This window comes from Pelophylax lessonae (assembly GCF_965119305.1).
Source record: "Pelophylax lessonae genome assembly, chromosome: 4".
In the NCBI taxonomy this organism is placed as follows: Eukaryota; Metazoa; Chordata; class Amphibia; order Anura; family Ranidae; genus Pelophylax; species Pelophylax lessonae.
The window spans coordinates 201,403,920-201,428,909 of NC_138771.1; the positions used below are offsets into that span (position 1 = coordinate 201,403,920).

At 40.1% G+C, this 24,990-nt stretch overlaps 1 protein-coding gene across 2 annotated transcripts in view; it reads left to right on the forward strand.

Moving 5' to 3' along the window:
- The window catches only part of CPNE8 (copine 8), a 386,684-nt gene that overhangs the window by 164,545 nt on the left and 197,149 nt on the right, over positions 1-24,990 (forward strand). For both annotated transcript variants that reach the window (XM_082257084.1, XM_082257085.1), the window contains exons 4-5: positions 1,140-1,243; positions 16,482-16,521. In XM_082257084.1, the coding sequence (XP_082113210.1) occupies positions 1,140-1,243; positions 16,482-16,521 (144 nt within the window). The remainder of the gene's footprint in view (positions 1-1,139; positions 1,244-16,481; positions 16,522-24,990) is intronic.

Here is a 24,990-nt window from a genome sequence, read left to right on the forward strand (position 1 = left end):
TAAAAATGACAAATCTTTCCCGTAGTTCGTAGACGCGATAACTTTTATGCAAACCAATCAAAATACGCTTATTTTATTTACCAAAAATATGTAGCAGAAAACAAATTGGCCTAAAATGTTAAATAATTTTGATTTTTAATTTTTTTTTGAGAATGTCATATAGCAGAATGTGAAAAATATTGTTTTTTTTTTTTTCAAAATTGTCGCTTTGTTTTGTTTATAGCGCAAAAAATAAAAATCGCACAGGTGATCAAATACCACCAAAAGAAAGCTCTATTTGTGGGAAAAAAAGGACATCAATTTTATTTGGGTACATCCTTGCATGACCGCTCAATTGTCCGTTAAAGTAACGCAGTGCCGAATCGCAAAATAGGGCCTGGTCAGGAAGGGGGCAAATCCTTCCGGTCTTAAAGTGGTTAATTCCAGGTGGCGACTTTTTTTTTGGCCGGGCAGTGTATAAATACAAAACCATTATACATTTAAGTTAACTGTAGTTTTATGCATTAGAGTAGAAAAAACTTTGTAAATAAAATCAAATAAAAACAAAAGCTCTCATTTTTGTTGCTCGACATTGAAAACAGCGAGGTCCCTAAAAATGATCTTGCTGCTCTTTTTTGAATCACCGTCTTTAGTCCATTTTAAAGAGCGGTGCTTCTATTTCATGGTTGTGCTGTTATGTCACGGTTTCTAATGCCAGGCTTGTTTTATGGTTTTTGTTTTATTGTTGATGGTTATTAAAAACCCTCAAGCAACATATGTACCTTTTATGCTGGGTATTTATTAACTTGCAACACACTGTTATTTTATGTTTGGACAGGTTCATTTAATGTCACTTGTATAATCAAAGTTTTCATGTGTTGATTATATTTTTTAATTCAGCATTAATGTACATCAGTCATCTAAAGGTCACCAGGGAATGTTCTCAGTAATGATGCATGAAGCTTCCATATATTTTTTAATTGATTTTCCCTGGAATGTTAATTATAATAAAAATTCTAAGTGAGCACTAATTTAATGATGAAATATAATGAAGTAAGTAAATTCCTCTTTTTTTTCAACAAACACTGTATGTTAATGTGTTTAATGTGTCATTATGTAAAATTAATTATTCTGCTTTTATTTATCTTTTTCTTCTGCAGTATGGCAGGACAGAAGTAATCGACAACACATTAAATCCAGACTTTGTAAAAAAATTTATAATGGACTACTTCTTTGAGGAAAGACAGAATCTGCGATTTGATCTGTAAGTTATGTTAATTGTGTTGCATTACCTTAAAAAATGTGATGGGGAGTGTTTGGGGTTTATTTGGCATTATTTATAATGGAAAATAGGCTGCTTACTTTGCAATGGAATTTCCCTTAAATTAGTGATTGTGGAGAAAATTCTCTTTGTAAAGAATACTCGATCAAGTTGGGACGATGGAAGTCAGAAAAGCTTCACCTCATTCACTAACCTAAGGATAAATTCCCTTTAAAGTGAACAGCCCATTAACCCCCCAATACATTTCCATAGTTATTTAAATGTATGTTGATTTTATCATGGTACACATAAAAGTGACATGCAATTATCCATAGCAACCAGTCAAATCTGTTTTGGTCTGCCAAATTAAAATGATAACTTCTGATTGGCTGTCATGGCATAGTGTACATCCCAGTTTACACTTTTGTAAGTAATATTAGCTTTGCTACTTGACTGACGTTTGCGATATACAACTAGAAATGTTCTTAGATTAAAATATTTGCATGCCTACATAACCAATTGCACATGATAGGAGGTGCTGTTTCAAAACCTAACCTTAAAACAATAAGCAATATTAATTTTTAAGATTTATAAGTAAGGAAAATTATAACTCATTTGTTTGGTATGTTCTTATTTATGTTGGCTCATTGTGTAGCCTGACAAGTTTTGCATTGGTGTACTGTGGAGCTATATACAGTAGCAGTCAACTTACAAACCCATAAGCTTCTACACTTACCAGATATGTTATATCAACATTACTGCAGATGAAAACTGATTGTGGAAACATCTTCCTACCACCGGATTTCACCAATTTGGTGTCGGCACTATTAATGCCCCTTGCTCTCACATGCATAAGGCCTGAGATTTCCACTTTTACATATTTAGAGGACAGGTGTTAGGGGGCTTTTACATGAGCTTTTTCAGCTCTGTGCACCATCAGGGGGTTTGTGAACAGATCCCCTGCTAAATCACAGCTGAACAGGACAAATGTCAATTTTGTGACATCCATGCCTTTTCAGTCTCAGTCTGCATTTTGACAGCAGATGTTTGCAATCCCATGATAGCTCTATGGGCAGCTTGATATAAACTGACTTGTGTCCTTTTGCATCAGGCTACCTTCCATCCATCAATCTATTTACATCTCCTTGCCCATAATGTAAAGGAATATGAAGCTTCTGATCAGGTTCACCTAAAAAACTGGCAGGAGGATCGGTTCGTAAAAAAGATCTTTGCTCAGTTCCAGATCTTTGGTGATGATTCTATCTCTCTTCTCTTTCTGGGCCAGGATACAGAACCTTGTCCCACCGGAATTAAAATTCTCCACGGTTACCAATTTAATGTGGAAGAAGCGAAAAACTCACATAGCATAAAACAGCTTAAAGCGGATTTCCGGCCACAAAACCGACATAATCTATTTTTTGCCATCCGCTTGCTTTTGGTACCATGAAAAATAAATGGATGGTTACGATTTTTCTTTTGTTTACTTACCTTGTTATTGAAGAAAAATATACTCACCTTTCTTCCACTTCCTCCCTCTGCTGCCCGCGCCGTCACTTCCTCTTTGCATTGATTCCTGGGAGCTGAACGTCATCGCTCCCAGGAATCAATGCGCCGGCACCGGCCCCGCTCGTCACTTCTGGTGTGAATTCCCTGCTAAACATCTTCTGGGCATGCCCAGAAGCTGTGAAGGAATAACGCGCCCGCACTGGAAGTGACGAGCGGGGCCGGTGCAGGCGCATTCTGGGAGAAGAGGACACGGAAGAGGACGCGCTGACTTCAGTTGCCCACATCCGAGATGGCAGCGCTGGAGAAGAAATTTTCAAGGTAAGTATTTCTTCTAAAAGGTAAATGCGACCCGGGACAGTACAGATTAAAAAACAAACACAGAGCGCTAAGACGACCTCCAGCATATGAGGAATAGACAAAAAATCTAATATGCAACTGAGGACAGGGGAGGGGGGTAAGGGGGAAAGGAAGAGAGGAAAAAGGCACTGACAAGTAATAAAATTATACTATAAATGAGCATAACCATGAAAAGGTACAATTCAATTAGGTACAACAAGATACCCTGAGCAGGTGGATGATCCTAAAGGGAAATGTCCATAGGCACTGAGCAGCTCTTCCACAGATGAGAAGGAAGAATCTGTATAGACAAAAAGAAGAGGGGAGAAGCACTCTAAGTGCAGACAGTTTATTGTTGATAACAAGGCAAGGTTAAATACACTCACTAGACGTAAAAGATCAAAGGCTATGTCTGTCCAACAGTCCTGCAGCCATCCTCTGGGGGGTGTCCTCCGTTCACATGAAGCCGTGTGCAGTTCCAACACTGGTGGTGGGAGGAAAGGAAGCCGGCTGCCTCCCACAAACGATCAGCGGTGAGCGGTCAAAAGGCTCCGGTCTGCGGCTACGTAGTGCAGATGATAGCTGGAGGCACTCTCAAGACAGGGATGGTGGGGTGCATGCCGTAACCCATTGGACAGACCCCACCATCCCTGTCTTAGAGTGCCTCCAGCTATCATCTACACTACGTAGCCGCAGACCGGAGCCTTTTGACCGCTCACTGCTGATCGTTTGTGGGAGGCAGCCGGCTTCCTTTCCTCCCACCACCAGTGTTGGAACTGCACACGGCTTCATGTGAACGGAGGACACCCCCCAGTGGATGGCTGCAGGACTGTTGGACAGACATAGCCTTTGATCTTTTACGCCTAGTGAGTGTATTTAACCTTGCCTTGTTATCAACAATAAACTGTCTGCACTTAGAGCGCTTCTCCACTCTTCTCTTCGGGACAGTACAGAGGCTATCCATTGTGGAATGTACTAGCCCTGACTGTCCCGGGGGTATTTTTATTGAAAAAAACATTTGTGGCTGGAACTCCGCTTTAATTTGACCTACTGATTCTGGCATAACACCATTGTTTGTGGGGGAAGTGTGCTCCCAGCAGGGGGATGAGCTGTCACCAGGAGCTGTGGGTCTTGTAATAATGATTGGCTATCACAGTGACGACTCTGAAAAACCCACCCTATACTCTCTTTTACATTCTAAATGGAGAAGAGGGAATGTTGAACCTATTTTTTCCTTGTTTAGCTAGAGGAGAAAAATATAAACAAAAAAGAGTTTGTGTAAAAAAAAAAAAAAAAAAAGCTTGATCTAGTTTAGGGTCATAGGTCTCGGTCGAAGATCCAGGTCAGCATGTTTTAGGTAGGATTAACAAAACATTAAAAAAACCAAAATGCACACTATTGTTGGCCTTACTACAGGTACATACAATAAATAATATACACATACAGTATGTAGCATTGCCACAAATGTCAAGAGTAGCAGAATATTTTTTCTTTTTTTTTGGTAGTGGATTATGGTAATATCAAGAAATATACATAATTTTAAAAAAATACTTTTATTTATGTTACTTTTTTGGGCAGTACGTCTTTGATAATAAAGAAAAATCTGGAGATAGCCATTAATACCTGACGAAGGTCCAATTTTTTTTGAAAAAAACAAGGTTTAGCTCATTCAGATGCACTATTTGCAAAGATATGTAGTTTTACTAACACATACCAAAGTTGAAAAACTGTGTTCAGGCATTAAAGTTGAAGTTTAGCCCAAAATAATTTTTTTTTTCTATACTGCTTTAGGTACATTACTTACCTGTACGCCTCACAATGTGCAATCTTCACTGCAGGGCTGCCCTGTCCTCTTCCTGCCAGTGAACCTCTGGCTTTGGGTCTTCTGTCTCTGCACTAAAGATGATTTGATGTGAACACACCCACTCTTGTCTTCACCTCCATTGAGAAAAGATCTTTCACTGATTACACCGCCCATAGCACGATGTGTGGGAGGGGGTGGGGAGAATCCTGTGACTGATCGGGCTATCCCATTCACCGATCGTGATAAATGCAGTGTAATCAGTGAAAGAACTTTTCTCAATTGAGGAGAAGGCAGGAGAGAGCCTGTCCCCATTGGATCGTCTTTAGTGAAGCTGAGCCTAGAGACCTAAAGCTGGTAACCCCCACAGTGCCAAAGATTCAGCAACAGAATGATGACATGGCAGCCCTGCAGTGAATATTTCTACAGAATCAGGTAACCTGCACATCGTGGGATGTAATTCATTACATCTAAGTAATGTACCTAAAGCTGCAAAGACTAAAACAGTTTGTTTTTTTGGGCTAAACCTCAGCTTCAAGGTTTGTTTTACCTTCGGACATTAAGGGCCTAAAACATTTAAATCATAAAAAAGCATGCATAACATGCCTGATGCATTTCTTCATAGACTTCTGCAGAGATTTGGGGCTTAATAAACATTTATTCTTTAAATACTTACACACATAAGCTCATTTACTGCCAATAAAAATAAATAAATAAATAAATAATTAACTCCTACATTGTCAACGAAAATACTCGTATACACTGTATATAATCCCACACATATATTTATTAACCTATCATATCAGTATTATTGCCATCAACGTATTTTTATAATCTTTATCAACTCCACCCTATCAGTCTCCTTCTATCTCTAATTGCAAACTACACATTGTACTCTGTTCCCTCTTTTTGTGTTATGTCTAAGACTAGCTGTGAGGACATAATGATTCTTTTCAGCCTTCAAAACTTAACACTTGGGTCTGACTTTTGACATTTCTTGAAATGTACGGGGACATTATAATCCTTCATTGAAATAAAATAAATATTTATTTGCGCTATCTTGTGTGGTGCAAGTTAGTAAAGTTGGTAAAGTTAGCCACATAGACATGTAAGAACATAAAGTATATGATGAAACTACTATAACATAAGGTGAACTGTTGAATAAAAGTTTTTTTTTCCCCCATTATTAGACTTTTTATTTTTGGTTACATCTACCACACATTTGAAAACCTTTTATTTCCTTTACTCGTTCGCTTTGTAGCATAGTAAAGCCTTCCTAAAACAGTTTTTCAATGTCTCTTTCCACTACATGTCCCATAAATGAGTGGATTTTCCCTCAATACAGAACAGTTGGCGAAGCCATGCCAATCATGCAGTTTGGGATAAATAGCTCTAAAATATAGGTCTCTATTGGGAAATCTATTTATATTTTTGCGTATCAGGCAAAAAGTATATTATAGCCACCCTTGGTACAGTTGGGACCAACTAAAAGGTTTCATATGCATGGTAGTCACTCAGAGTCCTCTTAATCTCTTCTATATATGGCTTTCATTAAAACTGCTACCCTTCCCCTCCTATTATCCAGGAGTGCCTCAGCCATCCGGGACTCTCTCTCCTGTTTGGCTGAGACACAGCAGTGGCGCCATTGGCTCCCACTGCTGTCAATCAAACTCAGTCAATCATGAGAGAGAGGGGGCGGGGCCAAATGGCTGCTCTCTGTCTGAATGACTACACAGAGCTGCAGCTTGGCTCGGGTGCCCCGATAGCAAGCTGCTTGCTCTGGGGGCACTCAACAGGAGGGAAGGGCCAGGAGCTCCAGCCAGGGATCCGAGAAGAGGAGGATCCGGGCTGCTCTGTGCAAAACCAACTCCACAGAGTAGGCAAGTATAACATGTTTGTTATTTTTAATAGAAAAAAAAAACGAGTTTACAATCACTTTAAAGGTGGATCTATTTCTGAAGCCTGTATGTAAAATATTATCATGCTTTTTCTCTATTAACTTTACCTTGGGGACCTTCCTTTTTCAAGTTTTTTTAATGTTTAGTCTTCTTTTGCACATCACACTTGCTCATATTTCTGTTTCCTATTAACTTCTTTCTCTCCTTGGGATAATAATCTCAATGTTCTCTTTGATCCCTAAAAATGTTGGTGTCTCTATAGGCTCTGTTCTTAGGTGGATGTTGTTGAAAGTTCTTTGTATGCAGTTTAGTATACCATCTGTTATGTGTTCCTTCTTGTCTTCCACCATGTGTTCCGTTTGTTACATTAATTACACATTTCTAAATCTTCCACCTCTCTCTGATGGTTCTTTTTTCACATTTTAAACATCCTCTGTTTTAACCAATAAATCACATGTTTGTTGTATCATTATTTATTTTAACCTCTTAATGACTGCACTGCAGCAGGTCCGCTCTGTCCCGCGAAACTACGTAACTAGGACACATCGCGGACTGCTAGCGGGTCTTAATGCACCCATTAACCACAGGGGAAGCTGATCAGCGGGTCCGGCGGCCGCGATTGCCGCCGGGCACCTGCGATTGCTTCTCGTGCGGACAGAATGGCGGTCTGCCATGTTCTGTCAGTTAGAAACACAGGACTCCTGTGTTCCTCACATTTAGGAACTCAGGTCTCTGTGTTCATACAGAAAGCCCACCCTAAAGTTAGAAAGCACCCCCTAGGGACACATTTAACCCTTTGATTGCCCCTGGTGTTAAACCCTTCCCTGCCAGTGTCATTAGTAAAGTAACAGTGCATATTTTTAGCACTGATTACTGTAGTAATGTCACTGGTCCCCCCAAAAGTGTCAAAAATGTCAGTTAGGTGTCCGATCTGCCTGCCGCAATGTTGCAGTCCCACTAAAAATCGCTGATCGCCACCATTACTAGTAAAAAAAATTGAAAATAAAAACAACATCAATTGTTCCCCTAGTTTGTAGACGCAATAAATTTTACGCAAACCAATCAATATACACTTATTGGGATTTTTTTTTACCAAAAATATGTAGCAGAATACAAATTGGCCTAAATGATGACAAAATGTGATTTTTTTAAGGGTTTTTTTGGGGGGAATGTTACATAGCAGAGTGTAAAAAATATTGTTTTTTTTCAGATTTTTTGCTCTTTTTTTGTTTATAGCACAAAAAATAAAAATCACACAGGTGATTAAATACCCCCAAAAGAAAGCTCTATTTGAGGGGAAAAAAAAAAACATCAATTTTATTTGGGTACAGAATCACAGGACCGCAATTGTCAGTTAAAGTAACGTAGTGCCGTATCGCAAAAAATGGCCTCTCATTAAGGGGGTAAATCCTTCTGGTCCAGAAGTGGTTAATTCTACAAAGGGTGTTCTTTTATTTTACAAATCTCTCCTCTAATCTTTTTTTTTCTTTGTATCAAACTGTCATCATTTCAAACCCACCATGCTTAAGCAGTGATATCTATTCAATATCATCATCCTGGGATTTTTTCCCCATCATAGGTCAGTTCCCATCTGTAGAAATTTTATCAGCCAAGTAGATTTCAAACATTACTTCCTTCTTCATTGAGGAGGGTAAATGTTTTAAACCAGCCCTCAAAATTTCCACTCGCCTGCTCGCATTTGGCGAGTGGGATTTATTTGAGGGCGACTGTTTCAGCTTGGCTCAGGTGGTGGCGGATCCGCTCGGCTTGGCTAGAGTGGGGGGCGGGTCTGCTTTAGCCAAGCCGCACGAGCTGCCTCTCCAGTCATCTCTATGAAGCGCTCTGTGAGCCGCGCTGCACGCTGGGAAGTGTAGTTTCCAGCACAGCTGGTGGCGGATCCGCTCGGCTTGGCTAGAGTGGGGGGCGGGTCTGCTCGGTCTTAGACAAGCCGCACGAGCCGCCTCCCCAGTCATCTCTCTGTGAGCCGCGCTGCACGCTGGGAACTGTAGTTTCCAGCACAGCCCTGACTTGAGGCAGCAGAGAAGATGTGCATCCCAGGGTAGCGAGGAGGAGGAAGAAGAGTCAGCGAGCAAGACTTCGGGTAACAGCCTACATGCAAAGTCCACTCACTATAGAACAATTAAAAATAAAACCACAACAACTAACTCAATATTCAGTACTGAATGCTGATGGCACACAATTATCTTAGCCTCACATAAAATATACCAGTATACCACCAGAGGGGTCCCTCAAGTAAAGAGAGTTGAATGCAGAAAACAAAGATATTGTATTATTTTGTCCAGCACAGAATTGTGCTCTATTCCAACTGAAATATATAATGAAATATAAAATTCTGGCACTGTATGCGGAGAGCCACTTGTTGGCTTATAGTGGACCCAGATGCCAGAGGGCGCCCTGTATATCAGGAACAATTTGGACACCTTTGGAGGCCACACATTTATGCCACCGCCCAAATGATGCCACTTTCTGGGAAAGGCAGGACAGGATACAGAATATTGTACAAGTAAAAGAGCAGATAGCACTAAGCAATAATACACAGTGGCTTAGTACTACTGCCTTATCGCACTGGGGTCAAATCCTGTGGGTTTCCTCGCAAAATCCAAAAACATGCTGGCAGGTTAACAGACTCCTGTATAGAATTAGAAAACAACAATGTGTACAGACAAAAAAGATTTTCTTTTTTTCGGAAAATGCATGATGTCCCAATAGTTATGCGCAAATTTTGACTATAGCACACATGTGGATCTAAATTTTATTGTAAACAAATAAAGTGAGCGTGCATGTGTGACAATAGTGAAAAAAAACATGAAATACTGTATGTAAACATAAAAAAAGTCAATAGGTATTGTGAACGGCTTAAAACATCCCAGTGCCAGGTTCCAAAATGGTCCTTTTTGAACCTGGCACTGGCATGTTTTAAGCCGTTTGTGGAGTATACGTTTGCACCCCTCAACCCTGCGGTCTGTACGTAGTGCACCTCTCAATCCTGCACACACAATGTAGCACATATTTACTTAACAAGGCAGTAATGATATGTACAGTGCCTATAGTAGCCAATTGTATTATATTCCTTATTTTATTTATCACATATACTTTATATAAATATACTTTATATTAGGGATGCACCGAATATTCGGCGGCCGAACATTATTCGGCCGAAAATAGAGAAAATAGCACTTTCGGCGTTCGGCCGAATAAGTCAAAAGGCCGAATAATTTTGAGCCGAACAATGTCAGCTTCCGCCCTGACCGCTCACCTTCCTCATTGCGGCTTGCAGCTCCCTTCTCACACGCCGCCGGTGTCCTGTCCAGCCGCGAGTAGGGGGTGTGACGTCACGCGCACGTCCCGCCCCCTGCTCCTGACTGCGGCTCCTTCACACTAGGTCCACGCCCCGCCCCCCTGTTCGGGGCTTTTGGCTCTGGCTGCAGTTCAGGTATGTGATGTGGAGCTGAGCACATTTGGGGGAGAATACGGTAGCTGGCAGCTGCACAAGCATTAGTGTGCAGACTGCCATATGTTGTTGCCACTTGCCATGCTCATTACATTAGAGTGCCCTATAAAGTGCCCCTTAAAAAAAAAAAAAAATGTGCCCAACAGAGTGCTCCCTTGACATAAAATGTGGCCATCAGCGTGCCCCTTATTTTATGCTAAGGGACATGCTGATGAGCATATTTTATGTTAAGGGGCACTCTGATGAGCATATTTTATGTTAAGGGACTCTGATGGGCATATTTTATTTTAAGGGGCACGCTAATGGCCATATTTTATGTTAAGAGCAACGCTGATTTAAATGTTTTGTTTTGCCCATCAGAGTGCCCCCTAACATAAAATGTGCCCATCAGCGTGCCCCCTAACATAAAATGTGCCCATCAGCGTGCCCCCTAAAAATTGGCAAAATAAATGGAAAAAATGCAAAACACCGCGTTCGGTATTCGGCCTTTGGCCTTCGGCCAAGCATTTCATTATTATTCGGCTTCGGCTTCGGCCAAGAATTTCATTTCGGTGCATCCCTACTTTATATTATTAATGTTAAAGTTGTTAATATTTATTTTTGTAACCTAATTCTGCATACAACATTTAACAGTTGCACCTAATGAGATAATTTTAGAGGGCGTGTTTAGGGGTGGAACAATAGGCGGGGCAGGGTAAGTTTGGGTGGGGCAACTGGTGGCGAGTAACACTTAAGGCCTGGCTAGTAACTCAGGACTTGAAATTTTGAGCCCTGTTTCACTAGATACTCCTGCAACTGGAGTTGCTGTAAGCCTTTCAAACACACAGGCTTCAACAATCACTGGATAGGGATGCATTTTACCCAAAATTACTTCAGGCTGGAAGCATTTGAGGATAAGCCTCCTCACAGCCAGATCCCATCAGGTTGTGTAATGTTAGGCACTGCTAACTCTACCCAGCCTCTCACATGCAGAAAGCCTAAGATTTATTTCTTGATCTGATCTGAGGGATATATGTATACATACAGATGGCCTAGTGGTAGGCTTATGATCAGCAGCTTAGAAAAGCAGAAGTGATCAAATGCAGTGTGGATTTTTGTTATGCCCTTTTTTTTTGCGCTATTGTCTCTATGTATAGGAAAGAGAATATCTTACATATAGTGAAAATGAGTAGAGGTAGAAAAAAAAAATCCCTGGCCTCAGCAACGTGTATAGTGTTACACTCAAATGCCCATCCATGATGTTTAAAAAATCTTGTGTTGAGGCGATAGCTGTTAAACCAAATGTGTTTCCACATAGAAAACCAACATAAACACCAAATGCATGACAAGAAATAATAATAAAACAGAACACCGCTGCTATTAGCAATAAGTGATTATCCTGTAATCAATTACAGCAGTGACAGTCCTTTGTGCAATTTTTAAAAAATCACTACATGTTGATTAGTGTTCCATGCTCTTCCTAAAAAGTGCTGCTCTTTATTATTGTTCTTCTCCACCTGTGGTAAGGGTGATCACTCACCAGATGGCTTTGGGCCACCAAAACCCTCACAGCCTATATGAAACTCCTTGATGTTAGTATATTGACATGGGTGAGTGCGTTTGGGGTGGACGAACTTGACTGGCCTGCACAGAGTCCTTACCTTTACCCGATAGAACACCTTTAGGATAAAATAGAGCATCTAGCATCAGCACCTGACCTCACAAATGCATTTCTGGAAGAATAGTCAAACATTCACATAGACACACTCCTAAACCTTGTGGACAGCCTTCCCAGTAGAGTTGAAGCTGTTATAGCTGCAAATGGTGGGCCAACTCAATATTGAATCCTACGGACTAAGACTGGGATGCCATTAAAATTCATGTGCATGTAAAGGCAGGTGTCCCAATACTTTTGATAATATAGTGTATATACACTGAGCCAACTGACCACCTGAGCCTAGTGCATAATTATCTTTTTATGATGTAATAGATTGTGCTTTATATCTTCCACCTACAAATCTGCTAAAGCAGATTAATTATCTGAGAAAGGCATTTAGAATATTCCCAACATCCCTGCAAGGATCAGCGTAAATAAATATCAACAATAACAAATTGTTTGTTAGTCGTGCAGTTCGGATGTTGAAGTGTACTGGGAAGATATGTAATTGGTAAGCATGTTTTGTAATGTGCAATCATGCTAGCTTTAATGTATATAAAATAATATTATTCTACTTCAAATATTTTCTATTTCAAATTGCAAAAAAGCGATTTTCAATATTTCTAATATTCTCATTTCAGCCATGTATGTATTTATAATATAATAAGAGATGAGACCCCCCGCTAAATAAAATGCTAATAACACAAGGGTACAGTAAAGCTGACATGTGGTCCCTTGCATTAAATGGCGTTAAGGCCCTCTGTACTAACAAACTGGTACACCTTCTTAAGAATTTTGCAACATTTGAATACAAGGGATGATTGGATTTAGCAGCAGCTTCCTTAATACTCTTATCGCTTTAATGTTTTGCCATGCAGTATATGTAAGACTTGAGCTCTGTGATTTTCATATTTAAAGCCACTGTATTCTATCATTATTTCTTGTGTTGGAACCATGCTTTTTATGTCCTTTGTCTTTGAAGTTCTCTTTCTGATTCCTAATTAATTTTAAATTATGTGCAGACTGTGTATCAAGACAATGATGGAGAATAATCTATTTAAACTTTTTAATATCCCATTTTCAGCTACCCTTTATCTAATTTTTGTTTACTTACACATGTTCTTTATTACATACTTTCTTTGGTTTTCATTTTAGTTTCCATGTTCTTTGATTGTCTGGTTATTTGTACAGTTGATTAAACTGTACTGGCAGTGCTTTAAGTTTTACTGCCTGTATATATATATATATATATATATATATATATATACCTTTTAGTAAAAATGTGTATATACAGGGTGCATATATACAGTATGTGTGTGTATATATATATATTCTATTTAGCTCTGCAGGTTTTTACCTTTATCACCTATCTCTCTGCATTGGTCACCCTCAGCTGTTATATCGTGGTCAGCAGTATTAACACCTGATCAAAGCAGAGCGGCGGATGACAGGCCCATGCCTGCTCGGTTTCTGCAGACCGACTTTACTTTATATGCAGTGGGATGTAAGCGGACTCCACTATCCATTTACACTTAACTGCCCTCTAATCCGATCTGCCTAGATGGTGGGCGATGAATCCCTTCTATTTGATTTTATTTTTTAACAGACCAGATTGGATTGGAGGTAGGCGGGTGTAAACAGGACACAGATCCATTTACACCCACTGGTCTGTAGGGGTTAATGGAGGGTTCTATCAATTCTGCCTGCAAAAACTGACTGGCAGACCTGATCAAACCCTTCTTGTGAAAGCAGCCTAACTTTTATCAGGGACGCATTTGCAGAGAACACATGCACAGTGGAGTGGATGCTTCTCACGTCAACCTCAGAATTCACTAATTCCACTGGCCCATGACAATCCACAGGCTACAGCTTTGACTGCTGATGGTCATGATAGGGAACCAGGTTTTCATCATTTTCTTTGGCAACACCTCAGTGTTGTTTACCCTTTTGTGGGCAATGGGCTAAATTTTTGCTGGTTTCTCTTTTTCTTGAGCAGCCTTTCTGTCTTGTGAAGGAATCCTAGTATATAAAGATATCAAACCCAGTCTTTTCATAGCAGTGAATGCCATCTTGAAGCTTAAAAATATATATATTTTTTTTGTTTAACAAAGGTTTTTGGCCAGGAACTCGTCAAGATTCGAACCATGTATGTGCAGGCTGAATGTACCCAAGGTGATTGATCGATTCAATTTGTAACAATCAGCCTTTGAATTTTACATGCGATTATTGCTAGCGGCTCTTACTGAATTTTCTTTACGTGCAGATGACAGGGCTATACAGTGCCCACAAATAACATAGAGGGAATGTTTTCTAGAGAGTTGACACAATAGCTGGTCTTTTTATCAATAGTATGCATATCCACACCACTGGAAAAAGACTCATTGAAGTCTCCCCCACTCACAGGATTTAAAGCAAATGGCTCCCACTGCTTTTTCTGTGTCTAATTAACCTAATACAGAGAATGCATTAGTTAAAAAACAAAAAAAACAACTCATGCCTTTAGAACCACTTTAAATATTACCTGTAGTGTGTCTAGGTCTAACTAGGTCATATTTTCAGGTAAACCCTTATTTTTTGATACTGGTCCTGTGATCCCTATTGTCCAGGTCTTCTAGGTGCCTCTGAATGTCTTGCATGGTACAGCTTTGGGTAATATTTTGAATGTGAAGGCTGTGATTAAAGTTCTTACTATTATTTTGATTTGGTCCTGTTGGATCCTGTATACATAGGGAAAAGTCTTTTTTATTTTTTTCTATTTGTACAAATGTAATAGTCTTTACAGGATTGGGGTTTTCTATTCTCTGAACTAAAGAAAACAAAGGTAGGGAGGTTGCTATCACTTTGTAGGTGTAAGGTTAAGTGGTGGGGTCATTGCCAAAGAGTACTAGGACCTTGTGAGGGATATCAGTGGAGGTTCAGTCCCAAGGAAACAACCATTTAAGTTATCAGAGTGTCCATGCCCTGTCAAGTATGTGGCCAGGCAGTTGGTGAAGTTGTAGTGGGAATAAGCTCACCCCCACAGTCTGTAGTGCAAGTCAGATTGTGGCTTATAACACTGGAGTCCTTAGATCTGGGTAATCTCTGAGGGTTTTGGGGTTTCAGGAGGATTGTGGGCTATGCATTCCCCTGCAGTACAAAAGCTGTCCATGGTGGCATTTAGTTCAGCTTACAGTAGGTTGTTCGCATGGCAGACAATTACCAGCTTCAAGATCAGTCAGTATTAACATTTTGACCATAGTTGCACTTTAAGTCTGACCAAGCATAGCACTTAATTGCCTGTCAGTTGTGTTTCCATTCCTAGCATAACACTCACCATACTTTAACATAACAACTTGCATTCATTGCCACTTTGAGTAGAAGCATTGTATTAGGCAGAATTTCTGTCTCCCTGCTTGTCTGTGCATGCAGAGTAATATTCTTTAGGGATATAAGGGCGATCTGCCAAAAACTAAGATGGCCCCATTCGTCTTTTTGAAATATTATTGTGTAAAAACAGCAAGTACGGAGACAGAAGCAAAAAATATGAACAAAGCTGTGGCTCAGGTCAGATTGCACCTGTCATATCATGCATGGTATGTGAACATCTGGGGTCTGTTGTATGTTAAGGCGGGTAACAAGGCGGTGGTATACTACCCTTTTTTTAGGCGGAATTGTAATTAGTGTGAGTTTGACCCAATGAAGCTGCCACTATTTTACATTGTACGTTATACTGTATATTCAGAAAATAATGACTTAATTGTATACTTACAATTGAGGCTTTCTACCCTCCCTTTTTTGGCAGAAGAAAGTCGTATTTTGTTCTTCTAATGAATAGATCTTTCCCCCAATCCCCTGGTTCTATATTTCAGTGTATTTTGGTAATTTTGTCACATCTGCATAGTTTTCCTATCATTCTAATTTCAGGTTCTGAAATATTTCCTAGGCCTGTTACTCATTTTTTGGCTATAAAACTTAATCCCTCAACTAGGTGAAGGAGAGCTAAAAAAAAAAAAATAACAATATCAGTATCTAAAAACTTTGATATGTCTGACAGCAAGTTATGTAGGAAACTTGTTTTCCTATTATTTGGGAACTGAAGAATAAGAACACCTTGAATATTATAAAGATTTTTAATATAGAATCTTCATATTCCTCATAGCAGAAATTCACACCTTGCATAGAGAATGTACATGCATCTGTTAATAGGGTCATGAGTGACAGCGAGTGTTTATGTGAATATGGAAATGATATACAGTATATGGGTTCATTTACTAGAGGAATAAAGACTGTTCATTTTGCAAAGTGAATGTTACCAGAGATCATAAAATGTGTTCTTATCAATTAACCAATCATGTGCTGGCAAAAATCCTGTTTAAAACTAGTATGTCCACTAAATTTTATATTGTGAAACTGTTTTGTAAAGAACTATGGATTTTTCTAGCTAATCTAGTTAGTGTACATTAACACAAAACACTATTTTCCATACCAGAGAAACTGTCAGAAGCTGCAAGATCTCATTTGTGTACTTTGATTTTATTATTATTATTGTTGGTACTATTATTGTAATACAATTTGATAGCTTGACCTACCTTGATTTTTGTGTTTTATTTCAGATATGATGTTGACTGCAAAAGTCCCAATTTAGCAAAACATGTAAGTTGAAATTTCAGGGTCCTCCATTTCCTGTATAGTAGTAATTCATATTTTAGGGCTAATGTAAACAGAAAAAAAAATTTGTTTTCATTTAGGTTTCTTTATTTTTTTTTTAATCTATACTGTAAAACTGACATTTGAAGCTAATAGATTGTTAGTGGCATTAATAACCACTGACATCAATAGACAATAAAAACATGTTGGATGTTTCAAACATAGTTAGTATGAAGTTCATTTGAACATATAGATGCCTGAGAAAAAAAAAACATATTGCTGTCCATTATTTCTAATTAATATTATTTGATCACTGTCTTTATTGTCACCATCTTGACTTGCCTTCTAGAAATGCTGTGTATAGTTACATATATTATTTAGTTGATTAGGCTTAGAAAATACACTTCCCCATGGAGTTCAAATATGTTTTTGTAAAATTTGTAAAAGTTCCAACTTATACAAATACCTGTATTAACAATATAGATATTCTCAATTCTCCAAATACCCTTCTTGCATAGTTTCAGTTAGAAAAAGTTAACACAACTTGAATCTTGATGACTTGATCAACAAGAAGGGCAAAAGTCACCCCAGGCACCTAGTGCTTAACCTGCAGCCCTGGGACTGCGTGCAGACTTTTGGCTTTTATTGCGTGGCCCTTCAGACTGTAGTCTGTTTTTGTTGCTTACTCAAGCCAATGAAGTAAAAGCATTCTGAAGACTGGATTCTGGTAGTTAAATGGTTTAGTTTATTTGCTTAACATAGTCCTCTTTTTTTCTGTGCTTTCCACCTACTTTTTTTTTATGCATATAGAAAACACAAATGTGGTGCATTCATTTGTAAAGGAATGGTAATAGCGGCGATCTCTAGCAATCTCATTTAGCCTTTCCCTCATCTATGACTGTCTCTTGAAGCATGTCTCCAGTGGCTTACCATCTTGTAACATTCCCATAGTCTCAGACCATCTGTTGTAGCATGCCCATGGTCCTTTAACCATTAACAATCTCCTCCTGTGGATTTTTAGTCTCTGACAGCTTTTTATTGCATTACTCTCCCTGAATATTGTGAGGGGCCCCTTAGTGACATCAAGAGCCACACATACGATTTCAATTTTAAGAAGGTTGACCACTGCACTGCTCTAGGTGAAAGTTTCCAAATAAACGAACAATATTACAAATCATCTTTGTGTTTTGTTTTCTTAATTTTGTTGTGTATATCAGGCAGCATGTTAAAATTACATTTCTCTTCCGTTCATCGATGGACACAGCGCTCCATAAATCATAACTACTGGGTTATATTGCCTTCTCCAGAAGTCAGACTAGGCAGAACAAAAAACACCTGGCTACGCCCATTGGCCTTCCTCAGCTGGTATATAACCCCCCTCTGTGCTCTAGGTAATCAGTTTTAATCTGTCTAGCTCGGCTGGGGTCCTTGCAATTTTTTCTTCCTCCTTTTTGTTTTTTTTTTTCTCTTGGGAGATCTACAATCACAAAAACAAAAAAAGAACTTTAGAGTTCTACAAGGTATAGAACAAATTTCCCACAAGTTATAAGAAGGGAACTTCTCCACTATTCTTTAAACAAAGCACAAAGCACAAATGCCCAAATCCAAATGGATATAAGCTCTACCTTCTCTTATATATTTCCACTAACATATGAATTTCTATAGGTCTATATACAGTACGTCATCAACTTGATTGACCGTGAAATTACCATCCACTTTAATGTACGATTGCTCCCATTGACATATAAATGTCACCATCTTTAATTGAAATCAAAATATAAAATCCACATAGTTATAAATGACAAGACACTTAAAAACATGTCCTAACTGCTCTGCCCCCTATTAAGCCTGTTAATATACATATATGTATCTATATGTGATAATATTGATAATGACATATCCAGCATACTCAACTACTGCATTTCAAAACTGTAGCAAACAGGTGAACACCCAATTGCCATTTGAAATTTTTAAAAGTTCATAGTTTCGGTGCCATGGCTCTCAGAATTCCCCTCTGATCATATTCTCCCTGGGGTTTGTTATTGCTATTTTGTGTGTTGACTTCTTTAACCACTTACCTCTGCTCACTAGAGCTCTACTGCGGCAAAGTGGCTCAATAACGTCTGGCGACGTAGACCTACATCGCCAGACATTCCCCTCTCTCGGCGGCGCGAGCCCGCTGTATTCAATCACAGCGGGAGTCGGGCCAGGCGAGGAGCGGCGGTGATTACCGCTGCTCTTCCCTGATCGTCGGGGAATCTAGTTTGGAGATCCGCCCGCTTGTGTAAACAAAAGTGGGCGGATCTCCTAAGTGACAGGAAGGGTCAGATCGCAGGGTTCAGCATAGCTGCGAACCTGCGATCTGTCCCTGTGTCACTCAGTCACCTCCCCCCACACATGTCAGTAAGCACCAGGCATACGATAACCCCTCCCTCTCCAATAAAATTAACCCCTCCCTTGCCAGTGTCATTTTTACAGTAACAGTGCATATTTATAGCACTGATTACTGTAGTAATGTCACTGGTACCCCCAAAAGTGTCAAAAATGTCAGTCAAGGGTCCGATCTGTCCGCCGCAATGTCGCAGTCCCTCAAAAATAAATCGCAGATCGCCGCCATTACTCGTTAAAAAAAAACACCAAGAACGAAAAATCTTTCCCTTAGTTAGTAAACGCAATAACTTTTGCGCAAACCAATCAAAATACGCTTATTGTGATTTTTTTTTACTAAAAATATGTAGCAGAAAACAAATTGGCCTAAAATGATAAAAAATTTAGATTTTTACATTTTTTGGGGGGGGGGGGGATTTCATATAAAAAAATGTGAAAAATATTGTTATTTTTTCAAAATTGTCGCTCTTTTTTTGTTTATAGCGCAAAAAGTAAAAATCGCGCTATGGGAAAAAAAGGACGTAAATTTCGTTTGGGTACGGCGTTGCATGACCGCGCAATTGTCAGTTAAAGTCGCACAGTGCCAAATCGCAAAAAGTGGCCCAGACGTAAGACAGCAAAATCCTCTGGTGGTAAAGTGGTTAAAGCTGCATCCAGGCATTATTTATCCACAGAATGAGAACTGTTCAATAATTTTTAGGTCCCTGAGGTTCAAGTGAAGAAATTGAGAACAATGGCTCCGTCCCTTTAAATCAATAAGATTTGAATGCAAATCACCCATGCTCGTTGTCCAGAGGAGGCCCATAGGAAGAGGTGTATCCCTTTTGAAGTAAATGGTGAATGAATGATATGGTATAATCAGGTGAACAGTGATGTGTGCACAAACACAACCCGTTCAGGAAGCATATAATACTTGTATCATCTTCCAGAGGTATGTATATGGGATATTGCACTCATGGACTATATGGGTATACCAGTGACCCCAATCACGCATTGATCACACATTGAACCTCCTTGGAAAGAACTTGTTACTCCATACTATATAGTATGATACAGTCTTTTTGCAATAAATGAAGGATTTGCATATTCAATAGAACCCCTAAGGGATCAGAAGGGTACTTATCGTTCAGAGTTGTTGATGGCAACCATTCCTCCAGGTAAGTTTCACCCGTGGTGTGTAGACTCAATACGCCAAGGGTGGAGTAAAGTTCAAGGGAGCAGATAGTAGGACAATGCCCAGAATAGGCTGGTAAACCCACTTTTCAATGCAGTGCGTGTGGCGAACGTGGCTGTGTCGTTTGGTGCACATAAGTCACCTGCACTCCAAAGGTGTTTCCTTATGTGCCTTATTTTGACAGGGTTTCCTGTAAGGAAAGGGAACAACCAAAACTACCCTTTGTGGTCCCCAAACGTTTTGCTGTACATTACCTTTTTAAAGAGTCACTTTTAAATAAGTGGACTAGTCCACCAGTGGTGGACCCTCCTGTTTCCAGGTTGAACAAAGCTATCATGATCCCTGTAGCGGAATCCCCATCCTCTTAACGACTCTCTTGACAGCAAAGTGGAGGCTGTGGCCAGCAGCATGTTTACTATGGCTGGTTCGACATTGTGGCCAGTCTTTACCTCCACCCTGGTGTCTCAGACCCTAACTGAATGGGTCAAGCTTTTGCACCAGGGCCTGGGGGGGATGAGCAGGTCCCCGCTGCTTATGTTTATTTAGTGGCCAGTTGGTCCATGGGCTGCAGTTTATTTATGATGCAGCTTTGAATACATCTACTGTGCTGTCCAAACTTTCTGTTTCAGTGGTGGTGATTAGGTGTGTGCTGTGGCTTAAGAATTTGTCCGCAGACCAAGCTTCTAAGAAAGCTCTAATTTATCTATGCTTTCAGGGTGATTGCCTGTTTGGTGTTACTCTGGATGACATCATTAACGGTATCACAGGGGGGAAGAGTACCTTCCTGCCATAGTCTAGGAAAGGGAAGGAGCCTCGTCGCAGACAGGGGCCCTCCTTCTCAGCACATAGAAAATGATTTTATGCTTCCGGGATGGCAAATAAGGGAAATAGATCTTTAAAATGTTCCCCAGGAGATTCCAAGCATCCTTATTCTGGAAAGCCTAGAGCTAGCTTCTCCGGACCCACAGACGATACCATTATTGGGATGGGGGGACAAAGCATGTCCTTTTCAGGTTTTTAGGTCCTGAGTCTCCTTGTGCGGATTTAATTCCTGCAATGGTTCAGGTGATGTCTGAACTACCTAAGGTCCCCCTTATCCCTGTCCAGGGAATTGATTTACCTATGTCTGATTCTAATTCTGACCAGGGTAGTCCTTCCTCTGGACAAACTTCAGGATCCATAGGCTGTGATTCACTGGCTGCTGTTACACAGACAGTTCTCTCTCCCATTTTGCATACAGGTTCTGAGTCTAGTAGTATCCAGCTTCAAGACACTTCTGTTTGCACAGCCCTACATGTAGCTCCTTTAGCAGATTCTGCTCCACAGGAGGATACCGAGGTTTGTGGCGAGAACAGGGTCCCTCTGGCAGATGCCGCAGGCGTTCAAGGGCCACGGTAATGCCAGTATCATCTTTGGCTCAGACTTCTTCTGCAATTTCTGCGAGGAATCAAGGGTGAGGATCTTCCAATCAGTCTGGTAGCCATAAATGTCCCTTGGGGCTTCCTCTCAGAGAAGACCAGTTGTCCCAAGGGCTGATCTATCATCCTGCTTTACAGTCGCTAGTTTTATTGGCTTAACTATTGAAAGCCAGGTACTGAGGGATAGAGGTCTATCTGGATCAGTGGATCTTCCAGCAAGATATACCATCGTACGTGGAAAGCATACATTTCTTGGTGTGAGTCGATTGGCGCTCATCCTCGATCCTTTTCTGTGGCTCGGATCTTAACCTTTCTTCAACAGGGCGTTGATCAGACATTGGCCTTGAGTACCTTCAAGGGATTCCATGGGATTTACATTTAGTATCTTCAGTTCTCCAGAAACCTCCAATTGAGAATATTCAGGAGATTCCCTTGCCTACATTATCCCAGAAGGTGGCATTCTTGGTGGCTATTACCTCGGCCCGAAGGGTATCCGAATTGGTGGCATTATCCTGTCACAGTCCCTATTAATTGGTCCATAGGGATAAAGTGGTTCTTCGTCCCTGTCCATCATTCCTGCTCAAAGTTGTCTTTTACTTCCATTTGAATGAGGACATTGTGTTGCCTTCCTTGTGTCCCAAGCTGGCTCATGCCAGGGAAATTGCTTTACATACTTTGGATGTGGTTTGTGCGATTCAGGTGTATCTGGCAGCTACTGAGCCCTTTCAGGGGTCAGACTCGCTTATTGTGGGTACAGATGAACCAAGGAAAGGGCTGGCCGATTCTTCGGCTACCATCTCCAGATGGATCAGACAGACAGTAACTCAGGCCTATTCCATTAATGTCAGGTTCCACCTTTCCCTGTCACGGCGCATTCTACTCAGGCACTGAGTACTTCTTGGGGCTTCTGTCATCAGGCACAAATATCGCAAGTTTGCAAGACAGCCACTTGGTCGTCTGTGCATACCTTCACAAAATTCTATAAGGTAGACACTTTGCCATCTGTTGAGGCTTCTTTTGGCCGCAAAGTTTTGCAGGCTGCTGTTTAAGAGGGGCTGTTCCCTCTTGAGGGGTGTTTTTCTTTAAACTTTTATTTTTCAGATGGGGGGTCCTGTGACCCTGTTAAGGCTCTTGTGTCCTGGTTAAGGGCTCTAATGTTTAGCTTTGGGTTACTTTCCCCCAACCCTCATTTTTCTTTTGCCACTGCTTTTCGACGTTCCAGTAGTTATGTTTTTCGGAGCGCTGTGTCCGTCGATGAACGAAATAGAAAATAGATTTTTGTACTTGTACAAACCCATTTCTCTTAGTACACAGCACCCATCCCTCTATGGAGTTCTGATACTTCTAATACTGCTTGCTACTAAACTGATTACCTCGAGCAGAGAGGGGGATTATATAACAGCTGAGGATGGCCCATGGGCATAGCAAGGTGTTTTTTTTTTCTGCTAGTCCTACTCCAGGAGGAGGCAATATAACCCATTAGTTATGATTTATGGAGTGCTGTGTCCGTTGATGAACTGGATTTTAGGATAAGTACAAAACTCCTATTTTTCAACATCAAAAATTACTATACTTGACTAAATGTTATTGATATCTAGCAACTGAGTTTGTGGAATTAATAGGTAGGTGTTGTATAATTCAGAGATGAATTGGCCCTGTGGTCGATAATATGAAGCAAGAAAATTACTTTTACCCCAGTTCTATACATTTTTCCTTTTGAACCTGGTTTATTTTATTTTCCAAGACATTGTACAAAACCAGCAAAGACTATAAAAATGATTATATGATTCTGCACACTTTGTGGTTTAATGTTTTTAGATGTTCTTGTAGCGCTGAAGAAATGGCTAGGCTGCATAGCGTAGGCTAATTAAGTTTAAAATATTGGTAATAGTATAATAGATTTTTCTGCTTTAATAAAAACTAGGTGAATATGTAGAAGACAGCCTGGATAGTCCCCTTATACAATTTGCTTTTATCTTGGTGACAATTTTCCTGTTGGATTTTTTCAGCAAACCGAGTAGGGAGTAGTCTGGATGTATTTACAAAATAAGTCTTTTTCATCCTGCCAGGTTTACAGTTCAAAAACTGTTTTTTTTTTTTTAGTTAAAATAATAATTTCCAAAAAAAACTAGCTGATGAATACTTTCCAAAAAGCAAGGCAAAATATTCTCATTTGAAGTTGAACACAAGAAAAACTCTGCCCTTGCAGTGGAGCCCCCACGACTAGTTTTAAATGCTTGTTTAGTCTAGGGGAGCATTAAGAAGGTGCAGTGCCTTGCAAAAGTATTCGGCCCCCTTAAACTTTGCGACCTTTTGCCACATTTCAGGCTTCAAACATAAAGATATAAAACTGTAATTTTTTGTGAAGGATTAACAAGTGGGACACAATCATGAAGTGGAACGAAATTTATTGGATATTTCAAACTTTGTTAACAAATAAAAAACTGAAAAATTGGGCGTGCAAAATTATTCAGCCCCTTTACTTTCAGTGCAGCAAACTCTCTCCAGAAGTTCAGTGAGGATCTCTGAATGATCCAATGTTGACCTAAATGACTAATGATGATAAATAGAATCCACCTGTGTGTAATCAAGTCTCCGTATAAATGCACCTGCACAAATGCACCTGCACTGTGATAGTCTCAGAGGTCCGTTTAAAGCGCAGAGAGCACCATGAAGAACAAGGAACACACCAGGCAGGTCTGAGATACTGTTGTGGAGAAGTTTAAAGCTGGATTTGGATACAAAAAGATTTCCCAAGCTTTAAACATCCCAAGGAGCACTGTGCAAGCGATAATATTGAAATGGAAGGAGTATCAGACCACTGCAAATCTACGAAGACCTGGCCGTCCCTCTAAACTTTCAGCTCATACAAGGAGAAGACTGATCAGAGATGCAGCCAAGAGGCCCATGATCACTCTGGATGAATTGCAGAGATCTACAGCTGACGTGGGAGACTGTCCATAAGACAACAATCAGTCGTATACTGCACAAATCTGGCCTTTATGGAAGAGTGGCAAGAAGAAAGCCATTTCTTAAAGATATCCATAAAAAGTGTCTTTAAAGTTTGCCACAAGCCACCTGGGAGACACACCAAACATGTGGAAGAAGGTGCTCTGGTCAGATGAAACCAAAATCAAACTTTTTGGCAACAATGCAAAACGTTATGTTTGGCGTAAAAGCAACACAGCTCATCACCCTGAACACACCATCCCCACTGCCAAACATGGTGGTGGCAGCATCATGGTGTAGGCCTACTTCTCTTCAGCACGGACAGGGAAGATGGTTAAAATTGATGGGAAGATGGATGGAGCCAAATACAGGACCATTCTGGAAGAAAACCCGATGGAGTCTGCAAAAGACCTGAGACTGGGACGGAGATTTGTCTTCCAACAAGACAATGATCCAAAACATAAAGCAAAATCTACAATGGAATGGTTCGCAATTAAACATATCCAGGTGTTAGAATGACCAAGTCAAAGTCCAGACCTGAATGCA